Source organism: Lepisosteus oculatus, chromosome 3 (genome assembly GCF_040954835.1).
Source record: "Lepisosteus oculatus isolate fLepOcu1 chromosome 3, fLepOcu1.hap2, whole genome shotgun sequence".
Classification (NCBI taxonomy): Eukaryota; Metazoa; Chordata; class Actinopteri; order Semionotiformes; family Lepisosteidae; genus Lepisosteus; species Lepisosteus oculatus.
This window is the reverse complement of record NC_090698.1, coordinates 49,439,780-49,464,773: the sequence shown is the minus strand read 5'-3', so window position 1 is coordinate 49,464,773 and position 24,994 is coordinate 49,439,780. Positions and strand designations below refer to the sequence as shown.

At 39.5% G+C, this 24,994-nt stretch overlaps 4 protein-coding genes across 4 annotated transcripts; 1 reads left to right on the top strand and 3 right to left on the bottom strand.

Moving 5' to 3' along the window:
* Positions 1–1,088: 1,088 nt before the first annotated feature.
* On the bottom strand, positions 1,089–2,712 carry LOC102693197 (growth arrest and DNA damage-inducible protein GADD45 gamma-like). The gene is made up of 4 exons (XM_006626827.3): positions 2,590–2,712; positions 2,230–2,331; positions 1,908–2,118; positions 1,089–1,791 (listed from the first exon to the last, which is right to left on the bottom strand). Exons 1-4 carry the CDS (start codon positions 2,640–2,642, stop codon positions 1,678–1,680), a joined length of 480 nt encoding a protein of 159 aa, XP_006626890.1. The 5' UTR covers positions 2,643–2,712; the 3' UTR covers positions 1,089–1,677.
* A 3,896-nt stretch (positions 2,713–6,608) lies between these two features.
* LOC102693673 (growth arrest and DNA damage-inducible protein GADD45 gamma-like) lies at positions 6,609–7,855 on the bottom strand. Its single transcript, XM_006626919.3, has 3 exons — positions 7,694–7,855; positions 7,376–7,586; positions 6,609–7,254 (listed from the first exon to the last, which is right to left on the bottom strand). Exons 1-3 carry the CDS (start codon positions 7,792–7,794, stop codon positions 7,141–7,143), a joined length of 426 nt encoding a protein of 141 aa, XP_006626982.3. The 5' UTR covers positions 7,795–7,855; the 3' UTR covers positions 6,609–7,140.
* Positions 7,856–11,021: 3,166 nt separating this feature from the next.
* LOC102692997 (growth arrest and DNA damage-inducible protein GADD45 gamma-like) lies at positions 11,022–12,389 on the top strand. The gene is made up of 3 exons (XM_006626826.3): positions 11,022–11,305; positions 11,417–11,627; positions 11,748–12,389. The coding sequence occupies exons 1-3, from the start codon at positions 11,160–11,162 to the stop codon at positions 11,859–11,861; spliced, it is 471 nt and encodes a 156-aa protein (XP_006626889.3). The 5' UTR covers positions 11,022–11,159; the 3' UTR covers positions 11,862–12,389.
* A 636-nt stretch (positions 12,390–13,025) lies between these two features.
* creb3l3l (cAMP responsive element binding protein 3-like 3 like) lies at positions 13,026–23,373 on the bottom strand. The gene is made up of 10 exons (XM_069187215.1): positions 23,245–23,373; positions 20,771–20,908; positions 20,082–20,400; positions 19,664–19,761; positions 18,720–18,812; positions 18,131–18,237; positions 16,893–16,961; positions 16,625–16,709; positions 15,053–15,146; positions 13,026–14,801 (listed from the first exon to the last, which is right to left on the bottom strand). The coding sequence occupies exons 2-10, from the start codon at positions 20,906–20,908 to the stop codon at positions 14,407–14,409; spliced, it is 1,398 nt and encodes a 465-aa protein (XP_069043316.1). The 5' UTR covers positions 23,245–23,373; the 3' UTR covers positions 13,026–14,406.
* Positions 23,374–24,994: the final 1,621 nt, after the last annotated feature.

Genomic DNA, 24,994 nt, shown 5'->3' with positions numbered 1-24,994 from the left:
GATGTCCTTTTGGACTGAGATTCCTGGAAACCATGTACAAGGGTAATGGCAGGTCACTGTCATTTGTGGCCAAGAGAGGTGAAGTGAGACCTGTGGAATTACATCCAAATAATGTGCAAGTCAGTTTAACCGCTATTATTAAGAAGTCAGAGTAAAGTGTTGACACAGAAACCATGACCTTCACTTTTTAAAAGCTTGCTAAAAACCTCACTACTGTGGTAAGAGAACAAGTGCCTTCTGGCACATACAACCACTTTTATCAATGATTTATCCTCGATGTACAGCATGCACTACAGCAACAGAAAAAAACTTCCAAGCTTCCAGGTCACATTACTGATCCTTTTTTAGGCTTGTAAAATAATTTGGTTTGCCTTCCATTGTAATGGTTCTTATAGGGTTCACCCTACCATGACTTTTCTCAAGCCAATGTAATTTGCAGCATTGAATTCTGTGAACTAAAAAAAAAAATACACCTCATTTTAAGTCATTTTCAACCATTTTTTAAAATGCACTTTCAACAAAAATAATTTTTCAGACAGCGCTGATCAGCTTAAAGGTTTCAATACTTTCAGAATAACTACCACTTTCCACTATTAGTGGGAGCCACTCAATACAAAACTTGTGCTTGCACATTTTCGTGTTCTCTAAGCAGCAGGTGATGAGTAAATTGTAGTAAATTATAACCTGCTTAGAGGAAGAAAGATTTAAGGAAATGTTTTTTTGCCAAATTTCCCCCCCAACGGTTCCCCTTAGCACAAAAGCCTCCTACTACAAAAGAGAAACTCATTCTGCATGCATCTCATTAGTTATGCAAGCTGTTGAAGTAAGCAGCTGGCGCATTGGCGGTGAGAGGTCAATTCTTCCTGAATAGAGAGCGTTAGCTTCTCTGCTGACTATTGTGCTCAGACCGCTCCTGAGCCAAACTCCATGCGTGTTTCTTTGTGTCAAACGTCCAGCATCAGCTGCGTGCCCCACATTGTTGCGTGATAAAGTGAGTCTACAATGTGTTTGCTAAACTGCTGCTGTTCAAAATCACCTTATGCGTTCTGAAGGCTGCAGAGATCATTTCACAACACACGACGCAATAGTACATTTAATCGTTTTATTGCGATGTTCACAAACATCCTGTAAAATTCACAGCCATACATTGAATAATTTGATCCATTACGAAACTGCGTACAAAAATATCTGCGTAATAGTTTTTTTTTTTTATATTATACCGATTCTGAAATACCTGTTCGGTTAAATCAGTCCGTTCCACATTTTTTAAAACTTGTTCTAGCTTCCAGTTTCTCTAAAAACGTTCAGTCTTTCATGCGAGTCTTTCAGTCCATTGCCGGTACTCTGCACAATGCACTTCCTCTTTGCATCCTTCGTCAAGCCTCCACACCATTCAAAAATTCAAGAGCTCTCCTCCGCTCTCCTCTGTGGTATACCAGGCCCCGCACTGCCAGTGAAGTTGGGGGCACCTTGGTACGAACCGTCCTCCTGCAGATCCCGTTGCACTTGATTCCTTGTCACCTCAAAGGACATTTTCTGTACGCCCGCCCATGCGACTTTCATCTGAGCCCTCAACAGGATAATCCACAGATCTCAGGAATATGTCGGGTCCCCCTCGTATTCCAGGTTATTAATGCACCAAAGGTTAAGCATCTTCAATTTCTGAAAAGTCCCAGTTCATCGCTCAGGGAGCGTAATTGCAGGCACCCACTCGTAAACGTTACGACTCTCCTCGCAAAACAAGCTCAGCTTCTCCAGAGCCGGGTCCTTCCATGAATCCAAGTTTGGGTTCTGTAATAGGAGCAAAACGAAGAGATGGTAATTAGAAAAAGTTTTTTTTTTTAAATCTGCATAGATTTTTAAAGCAAAGACGGACTGACGGACATCACTGAGGAGACTGTACGTACCGTGACGAGAATGCAGTGCGCATCTTGGGGTTCGCCTGACTCATCGCTCCCGACAATCTCAGCCAGTCGCTGGATGTCATTCACCCTCACGATGTTGATGTCGTTGTCGAAGCAGAAGGCCTGGATTAAGGTGAAGTGGATCTGCAGAGCGATGTCGCACTCGTACTCCTCATCGGTTGCCAGAACACAGAAAGCCACGCTGTCTGGGTCACTGCAAACATAAAAATTATAACGCAATTTAGGATTTGTTTGACTCAGCGGAACATAACAATAGAATAACTGGTCTATTACCGGGAGTTAAGACTATATTGATAATACTTACACATTCATTACTTTTGCAGACTCGTACACTCCCACTGTCAGGTTTTCTTGTTTCTTAGCGGAAACCAGGAGCTCTTCCAGGGCTGAGCCAGCACACATCATTCTGGAAATCAATAAAAATAATCACTTGTAAGAACCTTTTACTGAAGTTCGCAGGGAGCACGCAGCAAGTCTGGAAGCCTCTTTAAAAACGACCTCTAGTTTAACAGAATAAGCCACATTCTGCTCATGCAAGCACACCAAAGATGATAAAATGCATCGTCAGTAATATTCCGACTAATGCAATGTAGCAATTCCTGATTTTATACAAGGGACTAAAAACATCAACTTAATTAAATGAATTCATTTCGTTTATATTTACCTGTCACCGGCTTCAACTGTGTTCTCCTGTCCGTGAATTTCCTCAAGAGTCATAGTTATCCTATTATCCACTTTAGTCACCCGTAGAAGCACTCCACAGAAGAAGAGCTTTAGTCTGTGATCAGATGTAGCTGCGCTCCTCTTTTATAAGCAGCCGGCCGTGTTCTTCGGTGGTGGGCTGGCGGTACAACTGCAGTGCTCGCTGATTGGCTGAGAAGATAAAACGTATGTTAATGTCTTATAGTAATTATTGCGGCTCGTGTCTGGGCCCCACGTGGGGGCGGGATTACAATGCCCGAAGTCTGCTCCTTTTGTTATTTTGGTTACTGGGCAGACTGGAGCCTGCCTTTTTTTTTATTAAAAAAAAAAGATTAAAAGACTTCAAATGAAAGTGCGTTGCCACAAATTACTTTAATCACGAAGAGCAAGTTTGTAATCTGCAGGTGGCAGTTATAATCTTGTTTTCTGTAAAACAAGATATCCATGCGGAGTTTGCTTATTTTTTCCGCCAGTCAAAAGAAACAGCATTTTTAAAGTAGCTGTGATCACACGTCTGTCTCTGTCTTGCTTGGGCTATCAACAGAGAGAGAGAGTCTGTGGGGGTGGGGGGGTAATGGCAGATTGAGCACGGCACACGCCACTCCTTTGCATTTGTAAAGGCGACACAATGGCCAGACTTCGGCGTGTGGCGGTTTGGGGGTCTCAGCAGTTCACGCCATTCAGAATTGCTGCTGGGCTCCACCTGCCACTTGTATAGGATTTTCGACAAGGTGGGGGAGGTGGGCTGATCTCTGACCTGTCTTCTGCTATCTCCCCGATCTCGCTGTCACGTACCGCAGCAGATGTGCGTCCAGCTTCTGCAGCAGACACGAGTCTGCAGTCGCGTCTGAAACTTGCGCATTTCGATGAGCTCCGAAAGTTGAATAATTCAACACACCACGGTATGTTATTCTGACCGTGTTCAACTCTTTTTATTTTTACTTTGGCTTGAGAAAGAGCGCAGTTTCAAGACAAAGGCTCAATTTGTATTTTCCCTCTGTAGGCAACAGTGAAATATTTAAAAGTAGCTAAAACAAATTGATAAGAAAAACAACCAATACCATGTTCATGAGTCCTGAAATCCACACCTCAATAAGAAAAATAACTGCACTCAATTAATTATACATGCATAGTAGTCCGTTAATGACATGTTGTGAAATGCACGAATTGTTAATGTATTATGCACAAACTGTTATTCCCAATTTATGAAAACATTGGATATTTAAACCCCTCTCTTTAGTCAATTTATGAAATGCTTTTTTTCAAGCTTATCGTCTATTTGCAAACTTCAGAGCTGTATGAAACTGCAGTCGTGGCGCCACCTGCTGTTTATTTAAGTAGATTCCCGTGCTATGGAAACGACAAGAGACGCGTGCTCTTTCAGAGTCCCCCGAGTGGCTCGTGTACAGAAGGCCGCTCGCTGGGGTGCTCTGCAGCCACGAGACCCGTTAGCTGACTGCTGTCACAGGTTTCCTGGGAGAGTGAACAGCTGGGCAGCCCCTGTGTTATCGGTGTCCATTGCTGTGCTGAGACTCTTGGAGGCTCCACTCTGTCGATACGCTCTTTTAGCACAGTGGGCAGCCCGCGTGATAAAACTGCAAATGATTTGATAGCGCGTCAGACGCATGCACACCAGGGGTCTGTCGGGTGTTAGAATAGGGGCTTACTGGTTTAGGTAGGTAAGTAAGTCGTTCTGTGAATAGAGATCAAAAGCCCCTGTATACTTCATGTATCACAGATTAGCCTTGCAAATGTTATACACAAATAAGGTTTCAAAGGTTCTTTAATGTCTGATTGTATTTTAAAGTTACTTCCAAATTCTTAGTTACCTGCATTTTTCCTTGACATTTGTACATGTACTTTGTACCAATATTGAGTGTTAAAAAGGCAAAAGGGATAATTATATGTACCATTCCCTTTGATTAGTTTAATGAGCCTCCATCTGAGAAGTATCATTTAGAATCAGCATCTCAAATTTTAGCAGTTAATGTTTAAACCACACTTTGCTTTCGATATTCTCATAACCAAACCTTGAATCAATCAAATTTAAGATGATAGCTCACCAACAAGCCTTTTCTTTTATTGCTATAGTCCCAAAGTTGTACACCAAAGAACGAAGATTAGCAATGATTTGTCTGAAGCAACTCCTACATAAACTTGTATTATGGATAATTTTGTATAATTTCACAGTTTGCTTTCATGGTCCAATACCACATTATTAATAACCAAGAGTAACCTCCTTTTCTGTCTATTTCACATGCTGATTCCAAAATGCTAACATATGCATTTAGTTATCAAAGTGTTATAACTCAGAGGATGTTTTGTTGTTGGTGATGCTTGGAAAATATGAACAGTTGCAATTATCTAAAGCTCTTTCTGCAAATTGGGAATTGTGTTGGAAATTACACTTTGCAAAAATTGTCCATTTTGGATCGAATCAGTGTGACAGTAACTGATAATATGTTGAAGAACCAAATAATCTTTGCTTTAAAGCAGGGGTGCATAACTCCACTTCTTGGAGAACCTCACTAGCAATAAGTAGGCTTTCATCCCACGTAAAGTCTTAGCTTCATAATTGATCTACCTGGATCAATTTAACATCTCACAACTGAGACGTGAAAGCAATCATCTCACGCTAACAGAACATTTTGATAGAAAATGAGCTCTTGGAAGAATTAGTTGTGCGTTCCCTGACCGCTTCTGCCATCTAGTGGGAGTTTTTATTACTGAATTTATTTTTGTCCTCGATTACAGTAAAATGCACTGCTCAAATTGAATAGACATGTCTGAATAAGTACACGTTTACTTTCCTTTTTATGGTTCATTCATAAAATTGTACATCAACGTTTCCACATTGTAGCCAGATCTTTAAGATCTCAGAAGCCCACACTATGATGACCAGGGAAACTATGATGTAGAGGTTGAGTTCTTCGGATGAGATGTTACAATGAAGTCCTGAGTACTTTTTCGTTAAAGAAATAATGGCTGTGTCAGAACATAAGAGCTGTTACAAACAAAAGGAATAATTTAGTCACATATAGGCTGCTACAGGTCACCCAAACAGGAGCTGCACTTCAGGGGTGGAAGTGGTCATACGGTACATGCTACACAACAAAAGCAAATAGAGCTTTAAACAGAAAAGTAGTAGAAGGAATGATCCTAACTCCATCCACTTACTGACAACTATATCTTAATACCTCTATCATACCCTCCCTTGTTTTTACCTTGGGAGCAGCTCCCTAGCTCATTCCCCTCTATAGTGAGGGATGTTCTGTCAGCAGTTAGCCTGTTGTTCTCACAGTTAGGTAAATTATGTCAAACACACCTTCATCACAGTTCCATCTTTATGTTGCATTTATTAGGATCTGACCAAACTTCAATTATTGATTTATTAGAATAGTCCAACTGAAATTCAATTATGTATACTTCGAAGAGAAACCATTTTAAAATATGTAAATTGCATTTAAATGTGATTTTGAAATGACCTGATTTTAAGGGCTTTCAAAGGAAATAGTTCTCAGGTAAATTATGCTACTGATAAAGAATATTTTTAAATGGGAACTATTGTTCCTTTTATTTGAAAACATTTATAGTGCAAGATCAGTATTGTGTTGGCTAAAGAAAAATAATAAATGAAAGAAATGGTCTATTCACTGTGGCTGATAATAAATTCTCCAGAAAAAAGTGATGTTATATTTTCATATATCAGAACTAATGTCATTCTGAAAATAACACTCCCGCTGATCTTTTTAAGGAAAATATGTGCCAAGCCGTACAAACTGGGGTTATATTGCTAACATTTTTACAGGATTTGGACACACAAATCACATATTCAAGTGCACATATTGCAGTACACTCCCAAGTGGTATCCATACCTACTCAAGAGGAATCGTTGTCTGTATACCCTTTTTAATTTTAAATGGCCATGCAATAACGAAATTCATACGTTAATTAAATACTCATTGTTTATTACTGGTAAATTAAATACAGAAAAGCAGAATCGATATGTTCATCAATGTAAACAAAAACTGTAAAAAAAATTACAACATCGGTATCCGTGTCAAAAGCTTTAAAAGTCTTTTGTTCTCTTTTTCTTCCTTTCAGCAGTTCTCTGAACTTCTTCCCACACATGTGACGTGTTCTTATTGATTTTCTTCCTGTCTAGATACTGTGAGTACTGCTTTTGCATCACAAGTGTAGATCTTGGAAATTCACAAGCGATTGCTTTCCAAAATATTTTCAGAATCCATCAAGCACCTTATGTCCCTCAAAACATTCCACGCCACTGAAAAGCACTGGTTCGCCCCTCATGAAGCCAGTGAATCTTGGGTCATAGAGACAGGGACTGTCCGTCTTCTCCTCCTTCAGGTCTCTGGGTCTCCTGACCAGAGGTTCCTCTATTCCTCTCCAGGAACATCAAGGATTTCAGGAATTCCATGCATTGCACATGTATTCCTCCAGGATGATTATTCCTCTGAGATTAAGCATTTCCTTCTTGGTCTGTAAAATCTCTTCAGCTCTCACAGAGAGATACTGCAGGTACCCATTCATTTAACCTCTGGTTTTCTTCACAGAACAAGTTCAGTTTCTCTAGAGCAGGATCTTCCCATGAACTTTCAGTGGTGTTCTGTTATAAAACAAAAGACATAATGATTACTTTATTGCTCAGTAATGTGCTACATTGTGGTACTTGTTATCAATGAACACAGTGTTAAAGTTCATATACAGTAGTTGTAAGAGATACATACCGTGATGAGAATGCAGTGCGCATCTTGGGGTTCGCCTGACTCATCGCTCCCGACAATCTCAGCCAGTCGCTGGATGTCATTCACCCTCACGATGTTGATGTCGTTGTCGAAGCAGAAGGCCTGGATTAAGGTGAAGTGGATCTGCAGAGCGATGTCCCACTCGTACCCCTCATCGGTTGCCAGAACACAGAAAGCCACGCTGTCTGGGTCACTGGAAGAGAAAAATAAACCGAAATTTAACATTGCGTTTCTTTCCTGTTACATTATTGTACATTATATTATGTCTTACATAGGAAGTGTAGCATTAGATATACTTACTCATTCATAATTTGTGCGGACTCGTAGACACCAACTGTGAGGCGTTCCTCGTTTTTTGCGGAGATGAGAGCTTCTTCCAGGGATTTGCCTGCAGTCTGCATCTTGTAGTTTGTTGGACGACTTTTTGATAATACTGCTGCGACCAAGTATTGAAACAGTATCTTGTCCTACTCGCTGTGTAGTCTCTGGCTTTATAGTGAGCAGCTGCCTCTCTCTTTAGTAGGGAGGTCCCTGATTGGCTACAAGAGAATAAAAAGTTTTAGTGTGGCGCGTGTCAGAGCATCGAATGACCCGTGCAAAATTTATTACAAATCATTTCTATACAACAATTTACATGCGCGAGCCCTCAGCTAACACTTATTCTTCAATACCCCACAATTTTAGGAAAAATAATTTAACGTGGAAGATAAATATACCGGTTTTGTACCTCTGTTAGACCACTGTTCCGCAATATGCAGTGTTATGTCCCATGTCGTAATTATGTTTTTTGTATTCCTCATTTTAAAAAAATGTCATGTATGTACATCTTTTAAAAATATGCATAAAGAAGATTCCTTTTGTCAAACGCACAAAGAGAAGTTTCTTCTGCAACAGCAATAAGAAAAACTTGTTTTGATTAAGAAAATCTCTCCCCTTTATGATATAACCTGATGTGTTACGGCTTTAATCAAGAGTTATGGTGTGCAAATATAAAAAGTTAATCTGATTCTAATGTAAAATACGAAATCGACCATTTCGTATTATATTAGTCTGGTTCCTTGGGCGCAACGTTCCATTAAGACCTTCTTTCAAGAAAGGCTTTTACTTTAAGTAAGGTGAAGTTTTTTTTTTCTTTGTAGCAGATTGAAAGTGGCACGCGTTGCTTTGCATTTGTAAAGAGTGGCTAGACAATGGTCAGACTTCGGCGTGTGGCATCTGGAAGTTCGGACAATTGTTTTTTTTTTCTTCTCCAGATCTACATTGGTCCATCTGTCAATATGCTCCTTGTTCAATGTGCGTGGGGGTGGGTTGACGTTTTGTAATCTGTTATACCTCACACATAGGCAGCCGTCTAAAAGACCGCTCAATATTTCTGCATTTTCTTTTTGTTTATAATAGGTCGAATGTCTCAGTAGCACAGGGCTCAAATCAAATTAGAACACATACACGGAGTTCTGCTTTAAATTCCATTCGGTGGCTTAGGTCATACACTAAAACACAAACTTTTCAACACCGGACAACGCTGGCAAGGAATATACACTTTTTTTAATTAAAAGTGCATCCTATGAAAGAAGACGACGCGAAGATCTTAAGGAGGGCAACACTCTTAAACCAGAAATGTTCTAACATTGTGAATGAGTACTTTCCTTACAGTGTGCAATGAACGTGTTGACAAACGAGGCAGATTGTGCCGGGAGCACGCTGCTAATTTGCATTTGTAAAGAGATGCCAGATAACAGGCGGACTTCGGCATGTGGATCCCTACAATGGGATCCTTCTTTTTCATAGCAGCACTGGACCACCTGTCACTATGGCTATTTCGCTCAAATTGGGGGAGGGTCTTTGAGCCGGTTGAGTAGTCTTGAGCTTATTTTGCCTTATACATTAATATCTAGTTGCACGCGTCTCAACGAAAATGTTTTGAAAGCCCGACCTTCTAGTTTGTTGTCCTAATTTCTGCTATTGGTTTTACGCCTGCTTTTACCTGTGCAATTCATCTTGTCGAGATTACTGTGAACTGTGCAAACCTAGATCAAAAGCCATCACAGAAGTAGACGTCGAGGGACTGGTGCTGATAAACTAGACGAGTCATTAAGAAGATGGCTAGGCCGAAAACTCGCCGCCGCTGGAAACTACTGGTCCTTGTGGAAAGCAGCTCTTGAAATAATCCGCTTGATTGTTACATTGTGATTTGGGGATCTGATACGTGTTAGAAGTGGGTTGGGGGTTATTTAAAAGTTTAAAGCGACTTTTATCGGATGGCCTATAATGAACAGGCACGCGTTGTTCTGCATTTGAATAGATGTCATAAACAATGGTCAATTTTAGACGTGTGCCATCTGCAAGTCTGAACCTCTGCTTTTTTTTTTTCTTGGTCTTCATAGCGACACTGTCCCATCTGTTCCCTGGTAGCCTACCACTAAAGGTGAGGGGGGTGTCAGTTTTATCGTCCATCCTCATATCTATTATTCGCCCCAGGAATCCAACATCCAAATATTAAATATTAGGCATGCTCAAGTCCACCTATAAACTGTTGCGGAGTGAATAATAATCCAAAAGAAATACACACGCATCTATTTTGATCATCCTAATTGCTCATTCGAAACACAATACTTTAGTTAGAAAATATTAACTTTTTAATGTGCTAATGTACTTATTACTTAATGCACTTTGCACTATTTTGAAATCTTTGGAAATCTAATTTTTGCAAATTGTTTAACAGATTGTTATATTGTCTTCTTATCATGTTATCTGAACCTTAAGATAACGTGCCACAATTTAAACGTGTCGCTTAACTACTGGACTGCTATTGTTACTCTACTGTCGCTAGAACTGATTTGTAACTTTCTATCAAAATGCAATGCATTAGTCTTTAATCGTTTTTAAATTAAAAACCTAGATATGAAACACTATTACTATTTCACTGCAACAGATACGCATAGGATGCTAGCACTTATAATTAAGCAGTATTATCCGGCAAAATGAAGCAGATTGTGCCCGACACACGCCTTTAATTTCCATTTGTAAAGAAAGCTTTAACAATGGGAGGCATTTCTGACAGGGGGCTCGTACAAAGGAATCGTTTTACTCCTTCGCAAACTCCACCTGCTGCACCCATTTCTCCCCCTTTTTTGGAGAATCAAAGGTTCTTCCCTATATCTGTGTACTAAACACTTCTAATTACAGATTATCTGTAGTGCAATTATCACCACAACACTTGAAGTATCAAACTGCACAGCGGTTATGATAAGAGCAGTATCACAATCCCGACTAACTACTCTGAAGGAACTGTATTCTGCAGAATTAGCTTTTGTATCTACTAGTTACTGTTTTGTAACTAGACTTTTGTATGTCTAGTGCTACTTTAATGTTCCAGGTTTCAAACGGACTACATCTTAGATTAAATTAGACTAAAATTGAACGATAGAAGTGTCAAGTAAACGTATGTATGGAGAAGCTTTGAAACTCGGGGCAATTACTTTGCTTCCGAATCTCTCCGCATAGCGGCAAACAAAGGACCTTTGACAATACGTGTCTCCATGGAACCGGCACCCGGCCACGAGCCTGGGGGGACAATACTTCGTATTAGCATACCAATGCTTCACACGCGCAGCCAATGAGAGGGCGAGCTATTCATGAGTACGGGATTTGAGGATTTAAAAACGGAGGCCAGGACGTTCAGGATCATTCTCCGCTTGGATTTGCTTCCGAGGTTTACACATTTCACCTTTTTTTTTTGCAATTTACAATTACTGCAACTTGCATCATGACTCTTGAAGAGGTCCTTGTTCAGGAATGCACCGAGGCCAGGGTTCAGTCTCCTGGGAAGGCATTAAAGGACATTTTAGTTTCGGCAAAAGCGCAGAATTGTCTCACTGTTGGAGTCTACGAATCTGCAAAAGTTATGAATGTGTGAGTATTATTATCCATACTACATTTATTTTGATACTGTGCGAAGTGGGGGAAATTTCATGCGACATGCTGGCTAACAAAGTACTAATTATGATTTGTTTTAATTTGCAGTGACCCAGACAGCGTGGCTTTCTGTGTTCTGGCAACCGATGAGGGGTACGAGTGGGACATCGCTCTGCAGATCCACTTCACCTTAATCCAGGCCTTCTGCTTCGACAACGACATCAACATCGTGAGGGTGAATGACATCCAGCGACTGGCTGAGATTGTCGGGAGCGATGAGTCAGGCGAACCCCAAGATGCGCACTGCATTCTCGTCACGGTATGTATCTCTCGCAACTACATGAATTGTCAACAAATATCGTCCAACAAAAACAAATATCGTTGCGATCCATTCCCGAAAAGGATACTAATAGTGTTTTTTTTTCTTATTTTATAACAGAACTCAGCTGATAGCTCGTTTGAAGATCCTGCTCTAGAGAAGCTGAACTTGTTTTGCGAAGAAAGCAGGGGGTCCAACGAGTGGTTGCCTGCTGTATCTTTCCCAGAGCGCTGAATTGGGACTTGACGAGAGTCTTTGGAAGTGCTTACACTATGAGGAAAAATCATCCTGGAGTATATGGATGAAAAATCCAAATGAAGACCCAGTCAGGTTCTCAGAAGAGTCTGAGGAAGACCGGGACAAGATACCGAGGTCCTTGCGGTTAAGGAGGACGGGTTACAATAAGACGATACTCCTATGGGGCTGGAGTACCTGGACAAGAAAGACGAGTCTTCCAGTTGGGTGCAGAGTTAACAGGAAGAGAAGAAAGGAGTCAAGAGATAAAATACACAGAATGACTCAAATGTGAAAAATGTGCTTACGCGTCATTACGTATGTAATGTACTTTTCAATTTAGTAGCTAATTAGCTTGTTTGATTGTGTTTAATATGAAAGATCTTCAGTATTTAAATAAACCAATATAAGAAAGAAATCTTGGTGTTACTTTTTCCATGTAACTTCAACAAACGTAATTTGGTTTACAGTCCATCATGGTTACTTTTAGTTTGGATATAAATGTTTTCGATTGGTAATGTAAAATAAAAGTCCAACACATTTACGTTTTTGAAGGCCTCATATTCTAACGATCTTGATCTATTCAATAATTGTAATTTAAAAGCAAGATACACCAGGCCTTAAAAAAATTGTCAAGCGCTGTTCCCATTTTAGGCCTGCACCCGCTTTTACCGAGTGGAGGTTTTCTGTGCACATCGTTTATGAATTAGTGTTTTACAAAACTGTTTTATATTCGGCAAAGTACAGCGAGTTTCCAAAGTTTGCATAAATTTCCTGCTCACTGAGACCTTACTCTTTATCTTGCCTGCTCTCCGCACTGGTCATTAGCATTTGCAAAGGAAAGCACAATAGACTTTTCACGGGAGACATCTCCAGGTGCCTGCTGTTGTCCCCTTTATTAACCAAATGTCTTTACAACAGAACTGCTCCATCTGCCAGCTTCGTAGTGGGGAGGGGGGGTTACTTTCTCCAAGTAGAAGGATTCTTTTGAACGTCCAAAAGGACGAGCGCAACTACAAAAACTGTCATTGCATTGTCAACTTCGAAGTTAAGCAAACACAATTTAGGAGATTAAGAAAAAGTATTTACACGTGATAAAACCATGACACCCTACCGACAAAATAATCAATCGAATACACACTTCAGAATGGCCTGAGAAGTCTGTTGGTGTCCATTATGCTTTTATTAAAAAGATCGTGAAAACAAAACTGAACTCGATTACAATTAACAGACCAGTACAAGAATATCACAGCGGTAAGGTGCGCGAGGGAAAAAACGGAGAAACAGTTCTTTAACTGAAAAGAAGACTTTGTTACTTTTCTATACAAAATGCCACATAAAAACATTCACAAAAAATGCAATCGCTGATATTGCAGGTCATAGCATTTCGTCTCTTGATGTTTTATATATATATACACACCGGAAAACCAGCACAAATACATTTAGCAATAATATATCATTCTTCTCCTATATACAAATAAAAATGATCCAGCCTCTACCAAATGTTTCATATGTTGCATCTGCCAACAAGACTTTTAATACTCTTTAGTACTGGGAATGTTCTATGTTATTTCTAAATGTAAAAAACAGGTAAAATATACAAAAGTAAAAGCAACTTTCAGCGCTGAGAGTAAAAATCATGATCACCTGTAGTGTCTAAAGACATGAAAATCCATGAAAAAAGGAAACATTCTGCCTGTATTACTGTATAGCCAAAACATGGACTTCTTAACCAAACCTTTATTTGGGATTTGATGATGAAGATGTTGTTTTAATTATTTTTTGTAGATGCTGGAAATGTGTTACAACGTGTAGCAATGGGAATGCCAAGCTTTTGCTAAATTAACTCTCTAGGCATGCCTCCTATGGCACCTTTAATTGTCAGCAAACACATTTCCAATTAAAGAACTAGTCCTTCACAGTCAAAAACACTGTTTCTTCTTCCTCATTATCTTTATTGCTGAGGGCAGTTTGTTTAGTTCATCACATTTCTTTGACCGCATTTCCAAAGGATCTCTAACTCGGATGGGCTAAAGAAGTGAACTTTTCAAGCTTGAACACTATGAGGGGACCTGCAACTTTAATTTTGACTCAAGGAAAATCCTTAAGGGACCCGAGAAAGCCAGCCTGCTGGGCTTTTTACCGAAGCAATCCGAGTGCAGTACCTTGCTCATGAGTGCAATAGCAGTGCTCAGTCACAATCCTTCAGTTATAAGTTGAAAGCCCTAATCACCACTCTGCAATACTGCCCCAGTAAATAATAACCATGCTAACAAAAGCAAAAGGCTGAAATAACTAAGAGTTTTAAAATTCCCAAACTGGGAAAAGCATATATTTTATCATCACCGCTTCCCGCGATAAAAAAAAAATGTTTTGCAGGCATTTTTTCTACCTTAAAAAGACATTAAGGGATCACATTTCACATGTTCATGTCTTTGCAGAGACCATTATTTTCTAGATGTCACAATACACTTCAGGGCAGTGCATGGAACAGACAGTGCACAGTATTTTCCCCTTCTTCCTGGAAGGAAGCAGGGAAGATCCTCTACATTTCATCAGAGCGATGCTGCTGTATTATTACAGAAGTGCTTTTCCTGTCCATCCAGTCGTCTTTATTCACTGCAGGGCCTGTAGTCTGATAATCCCTTACTTCTCTTGCCGAGGCCTGGCGATTGTCCTGGCCGGCTGCGGGTGCGAGGTTGGTTTTACCCTGAGACGGGAAGTCGGAGGACGAGTTGCTGCTGACGGCAGATTCTGACTCGGCTTGATCTACTTTCTGATAATCTGGGGTGTGATTCTGGCCACCAGGCTTCAGCGTGGTCTTGATGTGTTCTATGCTGGGAAGGAAAACATCTTTGCTGTCCATGTCTTTAGCCCCTTCTCCATATTCCAACTTGTTCGTTTCCATGGAAGGAAGGGATCGAATATTTCTTGAAAGTACTGGGGAAAAAGAAGACCACAGAGTAATGCAATTTTAGATTTTTAGCATTGGCAAGTTTCCTAGAAATTACAAAGGGAGTCGAAGCGAGATACAGTTATGAGAACATAACAGAGTTTCAAGCACACTGTCTCATGGATCAGAGGCAGCCAAATTAGTTTGAGTTTGGACAGCATGAGAATGCCACGAGTTTTAAAAAACAAATCAGGCAATAAGTCTATATACAGAAATTACACTTAGGAAACAGAATTACCATTTGAAGAGATGTATAGATCCTTCTGGTTTCTACTGCTGCCAAACGGATTTACGCTTGGGAAGATAATCAAACAGAAGGACAACAGGAAGACCTGAGGAAAGAAATTCAACACTGTAGACTGCAGCAGCAAAAGACTAATATGCTGTGTGAACCTTAAAGATGGAGTTCAGACACCTCTTATTAATACAGTTACAAAGAAAATGTGATGTCAGCCGATTTCTAAAGCTCCTAACGTATTCTGATGGAAAAAAGAAACCCACCATTTTCTGGAATGAGAAGTACTTTCACAAAAAGTTGTCAATTTGTTTTAAGCCCTCTGACCAACAATACAGCTTGTGCAGTGAGGCATTGGAACTTGCCAATCACACGGAAGCTTGTTAGGTGCACTTTTATTGTTCCAACGAGGTCCAGGTGGAACAATGCCTGATCAGGTGACCTTTAAAAAGGCCTTAATTAAAAGCTTAGGTCACTACAAGAAAAAGGCCACACATCCCTTTTCTGTGCATTCCATAATGCCTCAAATGTTGCCAGAAGCAAAGGAGAGGGCCATTGGCATGCTGCAGGCAGGCATGTCATGTGCCAGCGTTGCCAGACACTATGGAGTAAGCCACTCCACTGTGTCAAGACTGCAGAGAAGGTTTCAGCAGACCGGCAGGACAGATGACCGTCCAAGATCCAGTCGCCCCCGTGTGACCACACCAGAGCAACACCGAAACACCAGACTGGTCCATCTGAGAGATCGTTTCAGATCTGTCATCTGTACTGCTGCTGAAACTAGCGGTAGACACAATGCCCGCATCTGTGACAGGACAGTGAGGCTCCATGTTGCTGGCCTTAGAGCAAGGCGACCTGTCAGAGGCCCTCTGCTCACACCTCCTAGATGTCACACCCGACTGGCTTGGGCAAGACAGAGGTTGCGATGGACTCGTCAGTACTGGCACCAGGTCCTCTTCCCGGATGAGTCACTCTTCAGCCTGTTCCACGCAGACCAGAGGGCCAGAGTGTGGAGGAGTAGGTGTTGTTTCCTTTTTCCCCATCAGTATATTTGCAATGTACTATTTTTCAAAGTCATAGGTTGTATACTTTCAAAAAAGCACAACACCTAGCTGAGAATAAAATTATTTAATAACAGTTACTATATTTGGTCAAATTCAAAAATCTTTACTGGATTCTTACTGGATAACCGTATGAAATCAACACACTGTTAGTGTAAAGTAAAGCAGTATATCTTGAACTTCAGTTATACATCTAACCTCCTTTGTACAGCAATACACCGTTTCCATATTTTCATCCTTGTTCTAACATTAAAAGCTAATGATATGGTTATTCTGTCAGGAAACCCATTTTCCAGTCATACCCCATTCAACCTTCCTGAACTCAAACATTATATACATTACCTGGCTTGTAAAAAGTAAAAAATCATGATTTCATTTTCTGGAAAAAAAAATGCTAATTTCTTTAAACCACCTGGAAAGTGGTTTCAGAACCTAGGGAAAACAGCACAGTCTATGATCTGAGTGGTGTGAGTTAATTACAGGGACAACAGAGGTACACGGAAAACCTACTCACCATGATGAAGGTACTGGTAGTTGTTGTCTTCATCGTGGTCTGTTTCATCAGTGACTGCAGCTTCCTCAACTGCTCTATCAGAGACCTGACGGCAGAGGACAATTTGATTATTCCCTGCAGTACTTCACATAAATACAAGAGCAGGTTTTCCGTGTCAAGTGTTGACTTCACTGGCTTTTCCTAATGGGATCAAAACACATAACCGAAGGTGTACGTCACGGTTTGAGGACAGATGTCTGAAGTGATGGCAAACAGACTGTTCCCTTACATATTTTGCTTCTGTAGCTGTTGCACCTTCTTCTGCAGTTCCTGGTTCTGGGCAGTGCAGGCTGCCACTCTGTGAGAAAAACAAAAATAAAATAAAATGTATTTGTGTATATGCACGCTTTCCATACTCAGTGCATCACAGTCAAAGTTTCTAACTTTGGTGAAGAGACTTGCCTTCATGGGTCTAATCCAAACGAGCAATTAATCCGAATGAACAATGATTGAAATGATAAAGGAGTATATCTAAAGGCAATGAAAACATTATTTAATGTCCTGTTATTTTCCATTTTCATACTACGAGTTATGCTAAAGAATTTTTAGCTACATTAAAGAACAGAGTTCATATCAATATCAATAAATCTGTTAAAAATTCAGTGCTATTCAATGATAGCTTTAATTTTGTCAGTTTGGCCATATATATATACACATCAATTCCTCATTTTACGAAAGAGGTAAATTCCTTGAAAGTTGTTAATCAAGAAAAAGTTCATTAAACAAAACTGAACCTCCCATTAATTAAAGACAATAATTAGAAATGTGACCTGAGACCATGTGTGCAATAATGCAATAACAGCAAAGGAAGTTATAAGTGCACACAAAGAAGGACTAATTTAAGCAAGCATTCAGTCTTTGACATCTACAAGTGAATATTCATTCGCTGGCAGAACCTGAAAACTAAGGTTTGGAGGCAGGTGACTAAGGAAGTAGGAAGGACAAGTAAGTTTCAGCTAAAAATCACAGAAATAGCTAAAGCTCTGAGGAGGCTACCGTAAATAACAAACAATGCAGGACAAAGGTGGCAAAAGGCAGAGCATGGGATGGTGAGCAGGGCAGGCACAAATAAGTGCCTTGGAGTGCTTTGGTTTTAGTGAAAATTAATGACAAAAAAAAAAGAGTATTCATTTTTCAGATGTGCTGATGCAAAACGTATTTGATGAAAGTATCTAAAAAAAAACTCAGAACTAGCGTCAATGAAAGAACCCAGGAATGAGATCAAAGAGGGCGGAACAGCACTATTGTCCTTCAAGCATATACAGTTCTGTGAATATAAGAAATCATAAATTTTTGTTTTGTTTCCTTTACATATAGATGCATATGGAATTTCATTAGCAGATACATTACTACTGCAGAAACATAAATAAATTGAAAATGACAGCGAAAATGATTCCTGCATTTAATGAACAACTGTCCTGTAACAAACTCAACATCACCAGAGGGGGCCTCTTCCTGTCTGCTTACCTGCTCTCTAAACCATCCACATACACCTTTTTCTTTTTACGGCTCTCCTGAGCAGACTGCTTGTTGCGGATCTTTCTTCTCACTCTTTTCAGAGTCCTTTCTTCAGCCTGAAGAAACATTACTGTTGTTTATTATTAGACACACTATATGCAAAATAAAAACAATATGTAATGTTTTTCTAGGATATAAATATCAGGATGAGCATTATTTTACATTCTGTTTGTAGGACGGAGCAGAAAACCTAGTATCTATTATATGATCAATTAAAAAAATGAAAAGTCTAGCAACACAATATTTAAGTTCATCAATTGCTGGTTATCTTTATATATACACATTAAGCATTCCAATTTTAAAATCTGTTTTTTTTTTCAAATAATCAATCAGCTCTGATATACAACCTTTAATGAGATCTACAATACATGCTACACACTGCTTTTATGTCTTATTTAAGCTACTCACACTTTATACTGAGATACAATTTTTCCCCTGTCAATTGAAGAAAAAAATGCTGACATGCAGATGCAAAATGAAGCTGTTTAAGGAAGTGCATTACTGTGTGAAACAAAGGGTGATGGCAAAACACAATGACCTTTGTCAGAGGCAAGAGAGTTGGTATCGTAACGCCTTCCTTCGCAAGGATTCTTTTCTCCTCATCTGTCAGGACGAGCTCTTTGAACTCAAGCTGCAAAAAAATATATATTATTCATCGATAAATGGAATATTCCTCTTTTCATGACGTCTTTCATAGTTTCCATAGCTGACTGTACCAAAAATGAAGTGAAGAAAAATTGGTCTGGAAAAAAAAAACAATTTATTGACAATGAAGTCAATAAAAAGAGGCTTGGGTTTCCAATCAAACTTGGAATATATTAGGTGAAAATAATGCTAAATGCACATTTAAAGGTATACAGCAATGGTTATTGCTAGGAGTGTTTATCCATGCTGTAGAAGACCTGCATTCAATAAAATTAACTTCACTCACATTATAAATGCCTTGCCATATAAATAGATCCCCAAGTCATCACCACGAATGAGAATTTATTCTCTATTGCCTTACTTGGTATAATAAAATAATTTTAAAAAATGCACCATCCTGAAGCATTATTGCTGTATTTTTCTGCATTAGACATTTGCTAATTGCACACACGAGGGCGCTAGAATGCGTAAAATGTAATAATTTATGTCGACTTGTTCTCCATTTACACAAATTTGATGGGATCATGTTGATACTGTACATTTCCATGCTTTTTACATTGCGTTTGAAAGCCACTACACAAGAACATTAAATAAAATACTCATGATCTCAAAATAAAACCTTTCAGCAACACATTGTAAATAATTTAAACCCATAGAGAAACTACACGTGATTACATGTAATTTATTATTTTTCCTTTTGGTTTCACTTGGTATTTATCATAGCAATTATTTTACTTCAGACTTCCCCCATCTCAAGGGGTTGAAATACACATACTGATGTTCAAGGCCTTGAACGAGAATGACTAACATAGGAAAGGGGAGGGATTTTAAACATACGTGGTTTGCACTGTTGGAATTCGAAGCATCTTCTATTGCAAGAGAAACAGGGTTTTCAGTAGAGCAGTCTTCTCCCACACACTCAGGGTCCCAGTCATCTGACAAGAAAAAAAAAACAAACACTCAGGGCAGGCAGTGCTGACTTCAACTGCCATTAAAAAAAAAGGTCAACAACTGCTAACCCAATAACCACAGGAAATACCAAGAGCGCAGTCAAACTGGGGCCACATTACCAATTACTTCACTCACTCTCAGCCTACATTACGAAGAATTTCCTCCTTGTCCTGCAATAACCCAATGGAGGTTTTCCCCATCAACTGGAATACTCAATCAGCAGTTTGCATAAAGATACATGGAAAATTACACTGGAAAAACTATGAGTACATACAACTTGGGCCCCGTCTAAATTTCTCCATACCTAAATCAATGAAGACATCGGTTTCAGGTATCTCAGACCGCACACTCTGCAGGGTGTCACTGCTGTCCTGGAGGTGTTGCAGGGAGTAGTTGTGGTCTGTCTGTATCACCTCACTTACAGCTTCAGCGTGGGACTCTGGGAGTTTAGGGCTAGGCGAAGGGCTGCTGTCACAGCCAGAGGGGCTGCTGTAGTTATTGTTATCCTCCGATATCCCACTGTCACTGCCCTGTGGGGACCAGGACTGGCAGGGGACCTTTTCATCTTCCAAGGGGCCAAAAAGTGAGCTCAGAAACTCTTCCGTTTCAAGATCATTAAGCATCTGTAAAGCAAATTATAACTCACGTTTCAAAAGTACCTAAAAAAGACCTGGAAAGAAAAAATCCCAACAATACAAGTTTTTTACAGATTACCTCAACGACAAATTAAAATCAGATTCTTTTCTTCTTTCAAGATTCCATTGCCTCAGGCAAGCAAAAGTTTTTAGCTTTCTTATCTAATCCACCTGCAGTCCCGTGACTATTTCTGCACTAACAGACAATGGAATGAAAGAAAATCACTTCTCCAAACTCTAGGTGCTGAAATGACTGAAATACGAAAACAAGATGTTCCAATACATATATATTTTGTTAAGTACACCACTGTTTATTTACCTATTAACTTTCAAAGAACAAACTTTCCATTAGACTTACGTCTTGTTCCGAAAGCCCACACTCAGCCATCCACTCCACCCCATCAGCAAAGGGATCGTCCACAGCATCGTTTCCTTGATGTAAGAACTCTCCGAAAAGATCTATGCTGTCCATTTCAAAGTCCTCATTGAAGGACATCTGCCAATGAAAGTATCCGTTAAGTCAACAGCTAGCTGACTAAAAGACTCCCCCTACCCCACACCCCACAAGACACCCCAGCAGAGCATAGCTCTGTTTAACAGATTCTCAAGACACACCACCTATGCGAGGTTGGAGCAAGATGCTGCCTCAGTGTAGAATCAGACTCTGTGTGTTCCTATACCACCTACTAAGTGTCTGAAGAAGGGAAAACAACTGTTTTTTTATTAGAAGAAGTCACCCTCATGCAGGCAATGAGATGAACTGTCTTATGTGCTTCAATTGCAGTGGATCTGCGCTGTTATAACTTGCGGCGCCTCCACTTACAGATGGAAAACAAAATCGGGTTTTGCTTGTCTGGAACCTCAAAGTCCATTCAGCTCAGGATACCATGCACGGATGCAGTGAGTAACAATATCAGGCACGGTTATTTATGCGGGTTCAATCCACACCATTTACTAAATGTCTATAAAATGTTTGTTTGTGCCCCAATCCATTAAGAACTATTTATACATTGGTGCTTAATGTAGAGTTCTTAATGGATTGGGGCCCCAAAACTTTTTGTTTGTTTGTTTGTTTGTTTGTTTGTTTAGACATTTACTCATGTCTATTAATTTGCTGATACCTTTATCCAAGGTGAGAAACATTCCAAATATTTAATCCAGCTCATCCAACCATTTCCTAAACACTTCATCCAGTACAGGCTCACAGGGGAGCTGAAGCCAATCCAGGCAAGCAGCTGACGCAAGGTAGGATACACCCTGGACGTCCTGGACGTCAGTCCATCGCAGGGCACACACAGATACCCCACATTCACATCCAGGCCAATTTTCTCAGAAGCTAGATAACCTACGACTATGTCTTCCAACTGTGGGAGGAAACCAGAGGACTCAAAGGAAACTCACATGAACACTAGGAAAACATACAAACTCCACACAGACATTATTATGTGAGGCAGCAATGCTAACTGCTGCTCTCCCATGTCACTGTTCCAAACGTTAACTGTTTAAAATATCGAGATTAAAGAGGCAGTAAAACAGGGTAGACGAGTATAATAAATAAGTACATTATACATTACAAAACAATAGCAGATGATAAAGCAATAGTTACAGATGAGATGAAGGATTACAACATAAAAAGCAGGCAGTGGCCATGACAGCTTACACATTGCCAAACTGAACTGTGACCGGGACAACCACACTCGCTACTGGCGAACGCAAACTGTGGGACGTTATGTATGTAGACATTATTAGAAAGAGAAAACTGAAGCAAATGGCAGCTTCACAAGTATACAAGTTCAAGACGGATGCAGGGGCAATACAAGCATAGTCTGCACGGTTTGGAACTGAGGTTCAACCCACAGTTCAGACATGTTGTCCCATTTAATTTTTGTGTTGCTTTTCTCTCTCGATGCCACTCCTCAAATTCCGAAAAAGTTTTCAATTTCTAAGGAAAAGGTCAGCGCTTTGTTTTACAACATGCCAATGGTTCACGGACCACCATTACCGTCACCTGTTCAGTGTGATTAGCAATGAAATAAGATGTCTCGTTGCTAGCTAGGCGGTGTCTCTTTCTGAAGGCATAATACTTAACAGCTAAAACACGATACTGTAGTTTAAAAATACTGATTCGATTCGTCACGCGTGCTCAAAAACATTGAAACTATTGAGTTACGAAAAAAATTAACTGAGCCTGGAAATCCCCACCCACTTTTCTCCAGTCACATGCTAACGAAAATGACATCATGTAAAAACGGGAATTAACAAAACACAAAGATGCTTGATTTGATATCACCTTAATACGCGGTTAAGCCAATAAAAAGTAAAACCTCGATTATTAGTTTGGCTATCAGTTTTACTGAAGATATATTTCGAATGTTTAGTGACACTGCCTCAGAGGTTGTTTTAAAAAGGGTTGTTAATGCCAGGGAACACAAAATCCTTTCTGAGAAAACAGATTTGTCAGCACTGCATAAGCACTGTACATATGATGTGTTCTGGGACACGCAGGGATAATACCACGCTTAATATAAATGCTATAATATAAACACTTTCTTGTTTAATTATTCTACAGCACAGTGCCACAGTAGAAACTTGCGTGAGATTACTAGATCCCCGTCTCGATTTTACACAACTAATTAACCCGTAACAGGGATCAATAATTTAGAACTTCAAATCAGTGTTTTAATTACGAAAAGCACTGAATTTATTATTTTTTTATTAATTGTCGCTGGAAATAGACTACATTTTCCTACTATATCAAGATGACAAAAACAAAAATAGTCAGGTAGTATCAATAAAATAGAATCATTGTTATAATAATAGCATCATTCTTACCTTTTCAGTGCTTAAACTCTTCAATTTCACATACACAAAATTCTACTCAGCTTTACGATGTACAGGAGGAGTTTCTTACTGAACTTCCTACAGACGCAGCTCTTGAAATCACCTTCCAACAAGACAGAAATGACGTCACAAGACCGAACAGTCAGCAAGCAACCAGCGTCCACTTGCGTGCAGTTATGGGATATGTAGTTTTCCTCTGGTAACACGGTTGAAACCAATTAAGTATAGCATTCCAAGATTAAATCACTTGAAATGTTGTCATCATTTAGTATTAAAATCCCGTGTTGTTTTACGTTTTTATGCAATCCAACTATTTAGTTTCTGTTTATCACAGTCTGTGTTAGAGCTTTAACAGAAGTAGAGCCCAGGCAAGGACACAAATTCAAACATCAATAGAAGGCCAAATGATAAGCTGAAGCAGTGCTTCAAATTCTTCAGCACACACTTGTTGTTGAATTTATTGTGTTATTTTATTATTCAGTCTTTCACCTGATTCTTCCTCTCCACCAGATGTCAATAAGGTTCTAGTTCTAGAGTTCCAATATCCCAGACATCATTGTTCTGGGCACATCTCCACTATGCTGACTGTAATTTGCCTAGGTATCTCAACTTGCCTTTTTGATAAGAATCCAAAACTGCCAGTTAATGTTGTTGTGATCTTTGGGACCAACCAGCTTCATAGAGAGCCCCGAAATCTGTGTATTTTTAATTCTTGACCACATTTGTTGTAAAAATGATTAGATTTTATGATGTAACACCTGTATAATTAATAAATACCTTTTTCTACCTAAAGATCTCTCTTAAGAACATAACAGAAAAAAAAACTTCCTGTTATTCACCTTTCTTGAAGCCATTGACTTGAGGAGAACACAGGCATTGTGTTACAGTTTGCTTTTGGATTATTTTTTTTAAATTGGATTTTCTCTCTTCCTCTCATTGTAGACCCAGTTCAAATATCATAACTCACTTCACCTAAAACGGTGGTTTGTAAGAATTCATATTATTTAATATTCTATGATATATTCTGTTGTCGTGGACATGCATAAAAAAGACATTTCTGTATGATGTAACTGCAGTGAAATATACAGTCAAAACCTGTATCAGGAGGTGAAACTAAAAATGGGAGTATAATATCTTCAGCTTGTCTGTGGCTTGTCTCTGAAAGTTGTTCCATTGTTAGAAGGACGTTTTGCCTGAATCTAAGAGTTTCAAATAAAGATTTCACAACCATTTAAAAGTTGTCTGTCGGCTGCACTCTGATGCCAACCATAAAAGTGGTTTCAGATAATTGGCCTTGGACTGTTGAAATGTTGCTATGCATCAGTACATAAGTGCTTTTGAGATTGCAAAACATATTAAATCCACAACAATAAAAACCACAGGAACAGTGTTCGGAGCAACAATTTGTGAAACTCACACAGCATTAAAGAAAATGTTATAACTGGAGCTGTTGTACATCACCCCCACTACAGTTCTATCCAAATTAATATCTTAGCTTGCACCCTTATTGATCACTTGAATAAAAAACATTAACGACAGCATCACACTATATATTAATATGCAAGCTGAACTTCACAAGTCATGAACGGAGTCATGCTTCAGGGAAACTCTGATGTCTAGACCATGCAAAACCAATAGGCTTTAAGGAAAATTAATCTTAAGCACACAAATTCAACCTGCGTTCATAGAGGACGCACAAAGGTACACATAACTGATTAGCAGGCTACATAAAACATCTAAT

What these genes read in the sequence shown, in the direction of transcription:
- LOC102692997 (XM_006626826.3), top strand. Translation starts at nt 11,160, where the DNA reads ATGACTCTTGAAGAGGTCCTTGTTCAGGAATGCACCGAGGCCAGGGTT. An exon ending in TCTGCAAAAGTTATGAATGT is followed by an intron (nt 11,306 to 11,416) that starts GTGAGTATTATT and finishes TTTAATTTGCAG; the next exon opens with TGACCCAGACAGCGTGGCTT. An exon ending in CGCACTGCATTCTCGTCACG is followed by an intron (nt 11,628 to 11,747) that starts GTATGTATCTCT and finishes ATTTTATAACAG; the next exon opens with AACTCAGCTGATAGCTCGTT.
- LOC102693673 (XM_006626919.3), bottom strand. Translation starts at nt 7,794, where the DNA reads ATGCAGACTGCAGGCAAATCCCTGGAAGAAGCTCTCATCTCCGCAAAA. An exon ending in TCCGCACAAATTATGAATGA is followed by an intron (nt 7,587 to 7,693) that starts GTAAGTATATCT and finishes TTTCTCTTCCAG; the next exon opens with TGACCCAGACAGCGTGGCTT. An exon ending in CGCACTGCATTCTCATCACG is followed by an intron (nt 7,255 to 7,375) that starts GTATGTATCTCT and finishes GTTTTATAACAG; the next exon opens with AACACCACTGAAAGTTCATG.
- LOC102693197 (XM_006626827.3), bottom strand. Translation starts at nt 2,642, where the DNA reads ATGACTCTTGAGGAAATTCACGGACAGGAGAACACAGTTGAAGCCGGT. An exon ending in ACAGTTGAAGCCGGTGACAG is followed by an intron (nt 2,332 to 2,589) that starts GTAAATATAAAC and finishes ATTGATTTCCAG; the next exon opens with AATGATGTGTGCTGGCTCAG. An exon ending in CGCACTGCATTCTCGTCACG is followed by an intron (nt 1,792 to 1,907) that starts GTACGTACAGTC and finishes CTCCTATTACAG; the next exon opens with AACCCAAACTTGGATTCATG.
- creb3l3l (XM_069187215.1), bottom strand. Translation starts at nt 20,908, where the DNA reads ATGTCCTTCAATGAGGACTTTGAAATGGACAGCATAGATCTTTTCGGA. An exon ending in CGATGTCTTCATTGATTTAG is followed by an intron (nt 19,762 to 20,081) that starts GTATGGAGAAAT and finishes TTTTCTTGTCAG; the next exon opens with ATGACTGGGACCCTGAGTGT. An exon ending in ATTCCAACAGTGCAAACCAC is followed by an intron (nt 18,813 to 19,663) that starts GTATGTTTAAAA and finishes ATTTTTTTGCAG; the next exon opens with CTTGAGTTCAAAGAGCTCGT.